Genomic DNA, 14,496 nt, shown 5'->3' on the forward strand with positions numbered 1-14,496 from the left:
GAGCGTCAAGGCTTTCTGATGGAGCTATTAAAACCATCCAGCCTTAATACTTGCCTGATTATGTCTTCAATTTAAGCAAAAATCAATAAATACATAAAGAAGAAGGAAAATAACATAGATCACTCCATCTTTTATTTATTTTCAAATTCATATTCCACTCCAAAAAGTGCTGACCTTGTTCAAAGTTTCCACTATATTTCCTTACCAACAAAATCCCTTTGAGATGTTGAATATTATCCCTAAATCCCAGATAAAAATGGAGCAATAGAAATTATTTTTTGCTAGAGACAAAATTGTGTGTTCAGAAGACCTGACCCCGAAGGGAACACAGAGATTTGTGTACCATGGTCAGACAGAGCACACAAATATTTTGGGGAGATTCACTAAATTTATTCCCAATACGATATTCAGTAGTGAATGTCATTTATTATCTTCATCTCCAGAGAAAACACCGTGGCACAAAAATATGCATCAGCAAATTAGTTTCAAACCGCAACACTCTACATGACTTCTTTTTCTTTTTATGTATGTCTAGCTTAATACAGTAGCCACTAGCCATGTGTGATTAAGTGAACACAGAAATTAAGTGAAATTTTAAAATGGTTTCCTCAGCTGCACTAATCACATGTCAAATGAATAATGGCCACGTATGCTACCATAAATAACAGCAAAAGTTCAAAATATGTGCTTGTGACAGAAAGTTCCATGGCACAGGGTCATAGTACTAAAGCACAGCTGTGGGAGGAAGTGACTGCCTCTCCGTGGGCACTGAAGAGGTGGCAGTTCAGCTCCTGGCCCTAGGCCTCTTCCAGAGTCTGGTCTGAGGGACACCTGCGCGATCCTAGAGCCAATGCACTGGAGGGACCCTACATTGGCTCCCCTTTACCAGGGGAGAACCTGTTGAGAACCAGGTGAGAACAGGTTGAGAACCTGTGGGTCGCCACCCACAGGAACTGTATTAAAGGGCTGCGGCATTAGGAAGATTGAGAACCACTGCCTTCACCAAAAGCACCTGCTGCTCTTCCAGCGCCCTAGAGGTGACTGAGTAGGGAGCCTATAGGTGCGGCTTTCCCAGCTCCCCTGGCAAAGTGGCCCAGATGTGCAGGTGCAAGTTGCTCAGAGTCCTTAGAGTCGGACCTCGTGCCAGTGAGACGGCAGGAGCAGAAAAGGCAGAGAGGAGATGGGCACTGGCCTTCCACATGCTGGTGGCCTCTGGACGCTCCTCTACAAAAGACAGGGAACTCTGTGCTGGGTACTGGCAGCGGGGAGTGCCCAGTCTTGCAGGCTCCGCCATTCCAGGTCTGACCAGACCCAGGAGGTGTGGGAAGGCCCCCTAGCGGCAGCTGGGGTGAAAGAGGCCACACCTCCTGTGAGCCCTGGTCTCTATCCACCATCCAGCGGCTGCTGAGCCAGGACCGCCACACCAGGTCTGGACAGGCTGCTGGGGTCAAATTAGAACCCAGCAGAGGAGGAGCTCAGAGGCCTACCCCGGTGAGAATCTGCTCTTCCCTCAGGCAAAGTGGTCTCCCAGATCATCCAAAACTTCAAATATCCCCAATGGTTATAGAAAGTACTTCAACTTTCATAAATTGACTGTCCTCAATAACAGCATTTCAATGGATAGAGAGAAATTGTGTCACTTCCTAAAAACATTAGCCTGAACACAGATTTAGGTTATGTGTGGAAAAATAATGGAACCTGAAAATAATGGAATCTTAAACGAGAGATACTTAAAAGCAATAGAAGTAGATAATGGGTGCAAGTTTTGTCAATATATCTAAAAACAGCTGTTTTCAAGTGTTAAATCTATTGAAAATGTTTCTAGCAAACTATGAATGTCATGTTCATGTAAGCAATGTATGGAATAATAAATAATTTAAGGTAAAAAATATGAAACATTTCTCTATGCTAAATAGTGTTATAACTGCTAAGAAAAAGATACCAAAATCACAAAAAGGCACAAATCTTCTTCCCTAAGAGTTCAATGAGTGTTGGAAGTAGTCTTTAATGGCAGAGCTCAGGACATTTGTTGCTGTCTGCTTATCAACCTCCGGGCTAAGCTTTGCACCTAATGAATACAATGAATGCAGTAAGGAAGACTGATAGAGCCAGCCCTTGGAATTAAGATCCATGTACAAGCTCCAGCTCTGCCATTACTTATGATAAACTTCCCTAAACATCAGGGTTCAACATCTTAAAATTAAAAAAAAAAACACAAAAAACTTATCTCAGAGGGTTGCAGAAATGAGACCTTTGTGAGCCTACCTTGTAATGCCTACCATGAAGAACTCATCCAATATTTTAAATAAACATCTATTTTAAAAAGAAAATTAATGATTTGGTCTTCCATTAAAAGCCTCTGTACTTAGAATTTCATGTGGACATTTTCAAAGGCAATGCCTTCGGAAAACAACAAAAATGAAACTCCTTTTCATTCTGGGTATTACTCATAATACCATATCTGCTTCGAAAACTGCATATGTAGGCATCACTTATTTTAAAAATACTCTGAAACCCTTTTCTTTATGTTACCTTTCATTTTGAGAAGGACACTAAGCAATTCATACCTTTTCTTACTAAATGGCTATTTAGATGGAACTATTTACTCATAACAAAGGAAGGACTACTTTAATGATAAGAAAAACCTGTATGATTGAGTAACCTTCTATGAAATAGGTAACTAAAAAAAAAAGAGTTAAATAATTATAAAGGCAACAGATCACATGCTGTCTAAAAGAATGGACTTTGAAGTAAGATTGATCTAGGTCCAAATGAGGGTTAACTAATTAGTCTTTGACCTTGAGGAAATTGCTTAACTTCTCTAAGTATCAAGTTCTATTGTAAAATGAGACAAATATTAATGAATACCCATGTACAAAAATGATAAAATTGTTACAATTGTTATAAGTATCTAAGAGAGTATGCCTATAATATCCCAATAAATGCTTGGTTTCTCTTGTTATTAATGCCAGTCACATGAAATATAGTGTTTGTAAAATTATTTAGCCTTGTCCATGCCTTATATATGATGCAGAATAACATACTTGGGTGAGTGTGAGTAGTAGATAACAGTAACTACTATTGTTGAGTGACTGAAAATATCTCTCACAGGATTGGACTTTCAAAACTACTTTTCTCTTTCCTAATGTTTCATAAATTTGGAGAATGAGAATTAGAGCCAGTAGCAGCCACCATGTTCTAGGTTGAGTGTTAACTGAAGTGATATTTAGTGTTGAACAGAAAGTGACTCCTCTAGGACACCTCTAAAGAATATTCCAGGTATGTCTGTATCAACCTCTTAGCTGTCATTTCTCAGATAAAATCCTCACTATCTCTGTCATGACTCAAACAGTAACTGCCTATCAAGTCTATTGCTTCTATACTGGTCTAACTTCAAACCCAGTTTCTAACTAACATGAGCCAGAATTATATTTTTTTTGCAAAAAAGGAATAATGCTATGCCACTCCCTTAGCAAAAGTCCTTCAGAAAAAAAGTCTTTATAAAATGCTTTGTGGACCCACATCCCCAAGATGGTCCCCAATAATCCTTAATTCCTGTTATTCTCACTCTATTGTAGCTCCCTACGATGCCTTACCAGGGGTGGCCTGTGTGGCCCATTGCATACATCAGAAATGATGGTACACTACTTCAACAATTAGGTTATAAGAGACTGTGGTTTCTATTTTGGGTGCTATTTCAATTGCCTATTCTCTTGGATCTTCCACTTTGAAGGAAGCCACTGCCATTATGAGCAGCCCCGTGGACAGATCCACATGGACAGCAGACATATGACCAACAGCCAGTGGAGCACTGAGGCTGCCAGCATCCACTTCCAAGAGTCTTGAAAGTGGATTCTCCAGTTGTAGCTGAGCCTTGAGATAATTATATCTGTGCCAACAAGCTTGAGTGGCCTGAGGAGGCCCCGTGAACTATAAGAATCTAGTGAAACACTCCCAGATTTCCAAATCAGAGAAGATGTAGGAGATGTTTGCAGTGTTGTGCTGTTATGTTTTGGGGTAACTTGTTGTACAGCAACAGGTAATTAACATTCCTACAAAGGTCCTGATAAGCTAACTTTGCTTCCATTTTTTTTTCTTTCTGCTTCAAAGTATTACCACCCTCGTCTGCTCATTAGGCTCCAGTTACACAGGGCTTCTTTTTACTCCTCTGAGGGCCAAGCTCTCCCCACCACCTTTGTGCTTGTTGCCTCTACCTAAAATGTTCCTCCTCCCTATATCTATCTAAATGGCTATTTACATTTCTTCCTTCAATGATTTTCTCCTTGACTACACCTACCAACTATACACCTCATCTTTTACTTCACCCAGTACCCTATTTCTTTATATAGTAATCACAATCTGTCATCCTATCCCCCCAACACACACATAAGTTCCCATATTAAAATGGAAGTTACCAAAGAGCAAGGACTGAACCCATCACCTTCTCCGTTATATCTCCCACATAACTCAGGCATGGCACAGGAACTTAATGAATGCTTCTTGCATAAATAATTGACACATTTCTTTACCAAAAAAGGAAAGAATTATAAAACTCAATTTAGATGCTGGGCATAGTAACAGAGACTAGACATTGTGACCATAGGCACTGAGTCCATAGAGTGAAAGTGTATCTTTGCTAGTGAAAATGCAATTAGATAATGATTACCGATAGAGAATATTCAGTCCACTTACTTGGTTTTGGCCACAACAAACACATCATTGTACAAGAATATATGACGCTTCTGCTTCTTCAGGCCTCTTTTCAGTTCAACTGGGCCGTCGATCAGCAGAGTCCTATTGGAGCACACGGATGGTGACACAACAGGTGTTGACACTAGCAGATGGTCTTTCCCACAGATCAGTAAGTTAAATGATGCAATACAGGCTAAGTTTATGAGGACAAAACCCATTCTCTAGGGCGGTGCCTGAAGCTCAGTGAGTAGGGCGCTGGCCCAATATACTGAGGGTGGCAAGTTAAAACCTGGAACTGGCCAAACTGCAACAAAAAAATAGGCAGATGTTATGGTGGGTAACTGTAGTGCCAGCTCCTGGGGAAGCTGAGACAAAAGAATTGCCTAAGCCCAGGAGCTGGAGGTTGTTTTGAGCTGTGATTCCATGACACTCTACTGAGGGACACAGGGTGAGAATCTGTCTCTAAAAGAAAGGAAAAGAAAAAAAAAAAGCCCAGTCTCTAATACAAATTGAAAACTGAGCTAGATGTTGTGGTGTGTGCCTGTAATCCCCCCTACTTGGGAGTCTGATGCAGAAGGATCACTTGAACCCAGGGGTGTGGGTTGCTGTGAGCTTGGGGGATCCCATGTGCCCAGGCTGACAGAGTGAGACTCTGTCTCAAAAAAAAAAAAAGGAAATTTTGGTGAATAACACAATGCATATTTTTTTAGTATTCTTATTTTCAATTGTTTCTACAAATAAGCTTTAAACTTTGATAAAATGTGCAACCTTTATGTTTGAATACTATGTGATGTGAGGTACACTTTTGAATCACTTTGAACCCAACTGAGCATACACACCAGCTCTGAAAGGCTTTATGATTCCTACAAAATATAGGCCTTATAAAGTAACCTCAGGACAGGAGTCAAATTTTTCATTATTAAACAAACAATGCTGGTGCTAATGGAAAAAAACAACAATAACAAAATCCTCACCTACAAGAAATGTGACCCGAAACTCACCATGGAATATAATGTTCTAAGCACACACCACATGTGCAGTACAAAGCCTTGCACTTACCTGCCAGAAGGTGGCTGTTCTTCCAGGACTCTGTCTAGCAATGTGTTTGTTTTCTGTTTTGGAAAAAGTAAAAGAATACCATGCGGTTTATAAGAAAGTAAACACTAACTTTCAATCGAATTCAACAAGTTTTGTATTGCCCATCTTTACATACCAAGGACTCTACAATTTCATTATGCCAATAAAACTATAACATCTAAAATAGAAAAGTTTTTTTTTTTTTTTTTTAAAGGATAGCAAGTATGAAAGCTTGTATAGGAAGTAAGATTGGGTTGTATCTTCATTGAGTAAAGTGGTTAAATGTTGATCACAGTATTTGGGAAAAACACCATTATTATTGGTATGTTGTGCCCAGCCCTATGCTGAAGGCTGAACGTGGATTCCCTGATTAAAGTGTCATCCCAGGGACACTACTTCAAAGGCAGAACAGGTCCCAACTACCCTTCAAGGAAAGACCAGTACGGGGTGGACAAATAGTTAAAGAAAAGGCCCAGAGAATAGTGTTCTCATGAAAATAGAACGAACCTTGAAATCTTATTTTAAATTTAAATGTTTACACATTTGTAGATATTTCTTTCCATATCATTTTTTTTTTGCTGTAATTAAAAGGGACAGTTTTCTTTCTAATTTAAATATAATCAGGCTACTCTGTTTTCAGTGATCAAAAATTTGGGATAAATGCGGTATTATTTAACTCAAGTTATCAAGATAATTATGCTCTAAATTTAACCTGATGTACTTAACACCTCTAAAATCAGTCCCTAGAGATTCACGAGTAAAAGTAACAACAGAGTCACAAAGAACCATGAGTGGACTTTAGGCTGTATTACCAAACCCATTCTCCCTGCTCCACCCTCTCCCCCTGGCCTGGCCAGAGCTGTGACCCATTTTCTAGGAGACTAGACCAGCCCTGCATGACAGCTGCCTGTTGCTCCAACAGGAACCACAGAAACCCTACTAGCTACCGCAGGGTCATTATGCCAACCCAGGATTTAAAAGAACTAATTCTTAGCTAGTAAAATAAAACCTAGCTATGCCATTTAATTACCAATCATGCATTTATAAGGGGCTGAGAATAACGCTTTCTTGGGTGTTACTTCTTAGCTCACCACATCTCCAAGCCCCCAGAGATCTCTCTCAAATTGTTGTTTTCACCCCTGCTCTGTCCTCAGTTTTGCTGTTCCCCTCATTAATCTTTTGTCTCCCATGTAAAAACTATATACACAAATTCCTTTCAGGCAACTGTAGGAATTAGACACAACATTAATAAAAGGTTGAAAGCAAATAGGTTAAAAGGAAAATTATCAAATTTCTCATTCAAGAGTTATTAACCTTGAATTATGTTTAGCCTAACTTACTTGCAATATTTTTTAAAATTTTTGCCATGTTGTATATTTGGTGTATCTGTACAGATAAAGCCCATAGGTTCCATCACTTTCCCAGAATAGTCAAATCCCTCTCAAGTTCAGTGATTCAATAACCTAGTTTATACCTTATAGTGTGAAAGCCAAATGTCAGTGGTTGCATTACCCAAAACTCTTAGAACACAATCCTCAGGAATCTAACTCCTTAGGCTGATGTGACTACACAACTGGCAAGAAGAAAGGAACTCTGGGAGACAAGGATTTGCATTGCAATATGAAGTGTAGGAGAGTCTCAATGCTGGAAGACTGGATTGAGTTTACTAGAAAAGGAGGCAGTTTGGAAATACTTGATTTTACTTGTGAGCACACACACACACACACACCCTCCCTCCCTCAATCTCCGAAGGGAAAAAACACTGAAGACAAAATGTAGACTCAATGTAGACATCAAAGGATGAGGGGGCAGTACTGACTCTCACCCACAGTCAAGTCTTGGGAAGCTCAGACACTTCCAACCCCAGGGAAGGGCTCTCACCCCTCTTCAATGGCCCTCTGGCCAACACAAGATCCTGGAGGGAAGATTTAGGAAGGGCACTAAAATCAGGACAAGCAGAGAGCCTATGCAACTCCCTATGTCTCTGCAGCACCATGAGAAAGTTTAAGGAAGAGCCAGGTTATCCCTCTATCAGCCACTTGTTTCCAGAGAGTCTGGAAGTGTTCCACTGCCATAAGGAAACACAGGGCCAAATATTAGAGTGACTTATGCAGGGGGACAGGGAATTCGGAGACATGGACAGAAACACCAGTGCCAGTTCCTGAGTGAAGTGAATGGCTCTTATCGCAGGTACACTTGCTTGGAATCCTTCTACAGAGAACTGGACACCTTGGGAGACCTCCTGCTACCTGGTGGCTGAGTTATTCCGAAGGGAATGTACAAGATGAATTCCTCCTGCCACTTGGTGGCTGTGTTTATCTAGGGAAATCTTATAAGTCATTGCTCAGGTTGCCCCTCCCAACTATGACAGGGAACACATGCCACCCTAACACCCCCAACAACACCTGCACCCCTCTCTAGCCTCCAGAGTCCTAATTGGACAGAGGAGCAACAACACCAGGGATCACCACCTCTGCCCTCTCTACAGTACACCAAGGCCTACCACCCCCTGGGTGGCCCAATTTGGTCTAAGGCAGGCCAAACCTACATGTCCCCATGGTGACCAGGGTCATGATCCTGCACCCACCCTTCCAACTCTCACCACCACCTCCCGGACCTGGAGTCATTTCTGGGCTCCTGCAGTGGGTGTGGGATATCCCCCTTAAATCATACCGTGCAGCCACCAGTGGTCCATCCTATTTCCCAAAGCCCACCACCCACCTTCATCAAAGTTTGCTGTTCCCCCATGGCACGTGCTGCTGCTCTTGACATCTCTGAGCTGGCCTCACTGAGGGGTGGTTGCCCACATGTCACCTTGTAGTTCTTCTCTGGCTGTGGCATCTCAGTCCTGGCCCCGCCCAGGTTCAGTTGTCCATAGGTCAGCACTGGGATCTTGAGCTGTGGCATCTCCAAGGTATCCACACCAGTGGGAAGTGGTGCACACCTCAACTTAGGAATGGCCCCCACCAGAGGCAAATCTATGTCAGTCCCGCTCAGGGTCTGTAGCACACAGGTCACCTCAGGGATGGCCCCCACTGGGGTCAACTCTGTACTGGCCTCACCCAGGGTCTGTTGTGCACTGATTACATCTGGGATCCCCAAATGTCGTGTTTCCAAGGTGGCCACACTAGGGAGGAGTGGTGCACAGCGCACCTCCAGGACCTCCTGCTGTGGCATCTCCAAGGTGGCCCCAACAGGTTGGAGTGGTGCACAGGTTATCTCAGAGATGGCCCCCACTGAGGTCAACTCTGTACTGGCCCCACCCAGGGACTGTTGTGCACAGATTACCTCTGGGAACCCCAACTGTGGCGTTTTCAAGGTGACCACGCCAGGGGGGACTGCTGAACAGCTCACCTCCGGGACCTCCAGCTGTGGCATCTCCAAGGTGGCCCCAACAGGTGGGAGTGGTGCACAGGTTACCTCAGGGATGGCTTCCACCAGAGGCAATTCAGTGTCGGTCCTGCTCAGGGTCTGCAGCACACAAGTCACCTTAAGAATGGCCCCCCGTATGGTCATCTCTGTTCTGGCCCCACCCAGCATCTGTTGTGCACAGGTCACTTCTGGGATCTCTAACTGTGGCATCTCCAAGGTGGCCACACCACTGGGGAGTGGTGCACAGCTCACCTCAGGTATGGCTTCTACCGGAGGCAACTCTGTGTCAGACTCGCTCAGTGTCTGTGGCACACAGATCACCTCAGGGATGGCCCCCACTGTGGTCATTTCCATGCCAGCCCCACCCAGGGTCTGTTGTGCACAGGTCACCTCTGGGATCTCCAGCTGTGGCATTTCCAAGGTGGCCCCACCTGGGGACAGTGGTTCACAGATCACCTCAAGAATACTCCCCAATGGGGTCAACTCCGTGCAGGCCCTGCTCAGGGTCTGTGGCACACAAGTCACCTCCAGGATCGCCCCCTCCCAGGGCATCTCAGTGCCAGCCCCACCCAGGGTCCGTGGCACAAGTGACACCTTGGGGATCACAGGCCTTGGCATCTCCAAAATGGCCCCTCCACGGGGCAGTAGCTCATAGGTACCCACGGGGACTGAGGGCTGAGGACAGGGATGGACAAGGGAAGGACTTTCTGGACTCCCACCCCGGCCTGGGCTTCCCCCTAAGGGAGGAACCAGGCTGCGGGTCTTGCTGTTCATGGAGCCTTCAGGGTCTTTTCCTGAAGAAATAAAACTCTCTGGAAGTCCCCAAACTCTCCAGAAGATCACAGTGACTCAAGAAGTAGCGGGAGCGTCTCGGAAACCGTGTTGCGGCCAGTAGTGGCGGGAGCGAGAGTGCGGGAAAGTGTCCAACCGACGTGGTGCGTGGGCTGGGAGCCCACCGGTCAACCTCCGCTGGGGCTGCAGGCCCGCAGGTGCGGGAGCTCGAGACCCCAGGAAGGAGGGCGCGGGAGGCTGGAAGGATGGCACAGGACTGACAGCGGGAGATGGAGGTTGCAGAAAGAATGGGGCGAGAGGGAGGACACGGGAAGGATGGCGCAGGATGGAGGACGAGGGAAGGATGTTCCTGGAGGGAGGACGTGGGACGGTTGTCATGGGAGGAAGGATGCGAGATGGACAATGGGGGAATCACGCGGGAAGGAAGGCGCGAGACTGAGGACTCAGGGAGGATGGCACGGGATATAGGAAACGGTTAGGATGGTGCGAAAGGGAGGACGCCGGAAGGACAAAGGAAGCTGGAAGGATGGAGCAGGACCAACAGCGCGAGATGGAATATGCAGAATGTATGGCACTGAAGGGAGGACGCGGGAAGGATGGCTCGGGACTGAGGACGCGAGATGGAGGATGCAGAAAGGATGGCTCCAGAGGGAGGACACGGGAAGAATGGCTTGGGACTGTGGACGCCGGAAGAATGGCACAGGACTGAGAGAGCGAGATGGAGGATGCAGAAAGGATGGCTCGAGAGGGAGGACACGGGAAGGATGGCTTGGGACTGAGGAGGCGGGAAGGATGGCTCGGGACTGAGAGAGCGAGATGGAGGATGCAGAAAGGATGGCTCGAGAGGGAGGACGCGGGAAGAATGGCTCGGGACTGAGGACGGGAAGAATGGCACAGGACTGAGAGAGCGAGATGGAGGATGCAGAAAGGAGGACATGGGAAGGATGTCCCTGGAGGGAGGACACCGGAAAGATGGCGCTGGAGGGAGGATGCGAGATGGAGGATGGGGAAGGACGTTGAGGAAAGGAAGGTGCGGGACTGAGGACTCAGGAAGGATGGCATGGGATATAGGAAACGGTTAGGTTGGCGCGGGAAGGATGGAGCAGGACCAACAGCGCGAGATGGAATATGCGGAATGTATGGCACTGAAGGGAGGACGCGGGAAGAATGGCTGAGGACTGAGGACGCAAGATTGGGGATGCAGAAAGGATGGCTCGAGAGGGAGGACGCGGGAAGGATGGTGCAGGACGGAGGACATGGGAAGGATGTCCCTGGTGGGAGGACGCCGGAAAGATGGTGCTGGATGAAGTATGTGGGATGGTTGACGGGGGAGGGAGGATGCGGGAAGGACCACGCGGAAAGAAGGCGCGGGACTGAGGACTCAGGAAGGATGGCACGGGATGTAGGACGCCCTTACGATGGAGCGTGAGGGAGGACGCGGGAAGGACGGCACGAGGACCAAAAGCGCAAGATGGAATATGCGGAATGTATGGCACTGAAGGGAGGACGCGGGAAGGATGAGGGACTGAGGACGCGAGATGGAGGATGCAGAAAGGATGGATTGAGAGGGATGACGCGGGAAGGATGGCACAGGACTGAGAGAGCGAGATGGAGGATGCAGAAAGGATGGCTCGAGAGGGAGGACGTGGGAAGGATGGCTTGGGACTGAGGACGCGGGAAGGATGGCTCTGGACTGAGGACGCTGGAAGGATAGCTCAGGACTGAGAGAGCGTGATGGAGGATGCAGAAAGGATGGCTCCAGAGGGAGGACACAGGAAGGATGGTGCAGGAAGGAGGACATGGGAAGGATGTCCCTGGTGGGAGGACGCCGGAAAGATGGCTGGATGGAAGACCTGGGATGGTTGTCATGGGAGGGAGGATGCGAGATGGAGGATGGGGGGAGGACGTTGCGGGAAGGAAGGTGCGGGACTGAGGACTCAGGGAGGATGGCATGGGATATAGGAAACGTTTAGGTTGGCGCGGGACGGATGGAGCAGGACCAACAGCGCGAGATGGAATATGCGGAATGTATGGCACTGAAGGGAGGACGCGGAAGAATGGCTTGGGACTGAGGATGCGATATTGGGGATGCAGAAAGGATGGCTCGAGAGGGAGGACGTGGGAAGGATGGTGCAGGACGGAGGACATGGGAAGGATGTCCCTGGTGGGAGGACGCCGGAAAGATGGTGCTGGATGGAGTATGTGGGAAGGTTGGCGGGGGAGGGAGGATGCGGGAAGGACCACGCGGAAAGAAGGCGCGGGACTGAGGACTCAGGAAGGATGGCACGGGATGTAGGACGCCCTTACGATGGAGCGTGAGGGAGGACGCGGGAAGGACGGCACGAGGACCAAAAGCGCGAGATGGAATATGTGGAAAGTATGGCACTGAAGGAAGGACGCAGAATGATGGTTCGGGACTGAGGACACCAGAAGGATGGCGTGGGACAGAGGGCGCGGGATGGAGGTCGCGAGTAGCATGGCTCTGCACTGATAGTGAGGAACAGAGGGCCCAGGAAAGAGACCAGGGGGAGGATGGGGAGGGAAGGAAGGCGCTGGCAGCAGCTCCAGGGCCTCCTCATCTCTTGAACCTGTCCACACTCCCAGAGGCTCGAGTCACAGAAGACCAGCCCTGATGGCCCTTGGAGCCTCTTCCTTTAGGACCTTCCATCACCTCCAGCCAGGGAGGGACCTTCACTGTCATGAACACAACTGGCAAGAGAGAAAAGGGTGCTGGTAAGGTGTGGCTGAGGCTCTCAGGACAAGACACAGCTCCAGTGAAATCGGCCTCTTCGGGGACAGGCACCAGTCTGGAGGCAACACAGCTGTGACCGCCTTTCAACCCTCTGGCCTGTACCCCTGCAGCCCTCCTCCCTTCTCACACTCCTGCCTTGCCAGGTATGATGCTGGCTGAATGCCAGACCCTTTCCAGGCAGCCACAGCTGTGGAAGGTGGTTTGGGGACATATGCTTGAGAAACGGGGTGGTGACCTCAGTCTGAGTGCAGAAGCTTAGCCTTCAGTGTGGAACGGATGGGGCACTGGTTAAGCAGAAGCCGAAACTGCACAGCACTGCCCAGACTCTGAGTGGAGCTGGCCTTGGTTTCCACATCTGCCTTGGGAAGGCAGCCCCCAGGCCCTGTGGTTCTCAGAGGGTGGGTGCAGTCCCTGAGCTGGAGCTCAGAGGAACAGAGCAGGCTCTTGGATGGAGACGATCCCTCCTCCTATACCCCATGGTCAGAGGCAGGAAATGAGACGAAGCTTCCCCTTCCATAAAAGGTAGAAAGTTCCCTGATACTAGGGCTGTGCAAGCTTTGTGTCTGTGAGCTGGAGCAGCATGGATTGCTAGCCACCCCTTCTCTACTGGGGTGCGGAGGAGGCCCAACTTTGACCTGCCTTCACAGTGCCCCTAGATCCCACCCACCCTTTCTGTGAGCATGGGTGGGTGGGAAATGGCTGGTTCAGGTGTTGTTCTACACCCTGCTGATCACAGAATCCACTTCCTGCATGGCCACCCAGGGCCTGACAATGTCAGCTAGGACACCTTCACCTTCTGTCTGTGCTCTCTCTTCCAGGTCTTGCAGATTGTGGTCATCTCCACACCCTAGTCATGTACCCAGGCCATGCCATTTACTTTTTGGCCCCCTCTTTCAAGCAGAAGCAACAGTGTGCAGCTCCCTCCACAGCTGCATTCAAATCCCTAAGCCATGGGCACACTTGCCACCAGTGGTTGGGGCTGGCCAGGGCCAGCATGCTGGGCAAGGAGGAGGCAGAAAACCAGGGCACAGCAGAGTGACAGCATGAATGAGGAGAAGGGGGAGCGCCCAGAGGCCTGGAAGGGATTTCAAGGCAGCTGGGCCAAGCCAGCCCAGGCCACAGGACCACTGGAGGCACATCTGGGAGAGCCGTACCCAGCTGAGAGGAGCCACATGAAGATGCCAGCCCTACCTGCAGATCACCACATCTACTGCTTGTTGCAGCCCAAGGCAAAATGGAGTTCCTCCTGATCATGGACTTTATGGTGACACTTACTCCAGTTAAGCCTAGACTATGGTTTTTCTTTTTTTTCCTGATAATTTGTGAACTCTATTTTTAGTACATCTTTTTTTTTAATTGCCCTGTTTTGCTCAAAGTAAATAAACAATGATGTAGTTGAGTAACTTATCTTGAGTATTGTGGTATGAATAGCATTTTAGTCATTCAACACTAATGAAGTACAAATAACATTTTGTATTTATGAATGACAAAAAAATCGAAATAAATATGTAAAGGTCAACCTTATACAAGAATTTAAGATCATATATCAAGAGAGAACATTAAAATAAAACCTTTAACATCGCTCATGAAATAATGGATTTAGGCAAGGATCACCAAGGAATGTTTAAACAGGTAAAAGCTGGATGGAAAACTAAAACTAATTCACGAATCATGTTGAATCAATTGATCAATCTTGCCCATATGGGACAATCATACATATTATATAACCTCTTATAAAGATGCTTTAGGGCGGCACCTGTGGCTCAGTGAGTAGGGCACCGGCCCCATATGCCGAGGGTGGCGGGTTCAAA

General features: G+C 47.4%; 1 protein-coding gene across 1 annotated transcript in view; it reads right to left on the reverse strand.

The window, feature by feature from the left end:
- Positions 1–9,915, reverse strand: part of LOC128579546 (rho GTPase-activating protein 20-like) — a 51,107-nt gene extending 41,192 nt beyond the window's left edge. Inside the window, exons 1-3 of the mRNA XM_053581577.1 lie at positions 8,491–9,915; positions 5,752–5,804; positions 4,693–4,794 (exon numbers count right to left, since the gene is read on the reverse strand). Of these exons, the coding sequence (XP_053437552.1) occupies positions 4,693–4,794; positions 5,752–5,804; positions 8,491–9,915 (1,580 nt within the window). The remainder of the gene's footprint in view (positions 1–4,692; positions 4,795–5,751; positions 5,805–8,490) is intronic.
- Between the last annotated feature and the right edge of the window lie 4,581 nt (positions 9,916–14,496).

This window comes from Nycticebus coucang, unplaced genomic scaffold (genome assembly GCF_027406575.1).
Source record: "Nycticebus coucang isolate mNycCou1 unplaced genomic scaffold, mNycCou1.pri scaffold_75, whole genome shotgun sequence".
NCBI classification, from domain to species: domain Eukaryota; kingdom Metazoa; phylum Chordata; class Mammalia; order Primates; family Lorisidae; genus Nycticebus; species Nycticebus coucang.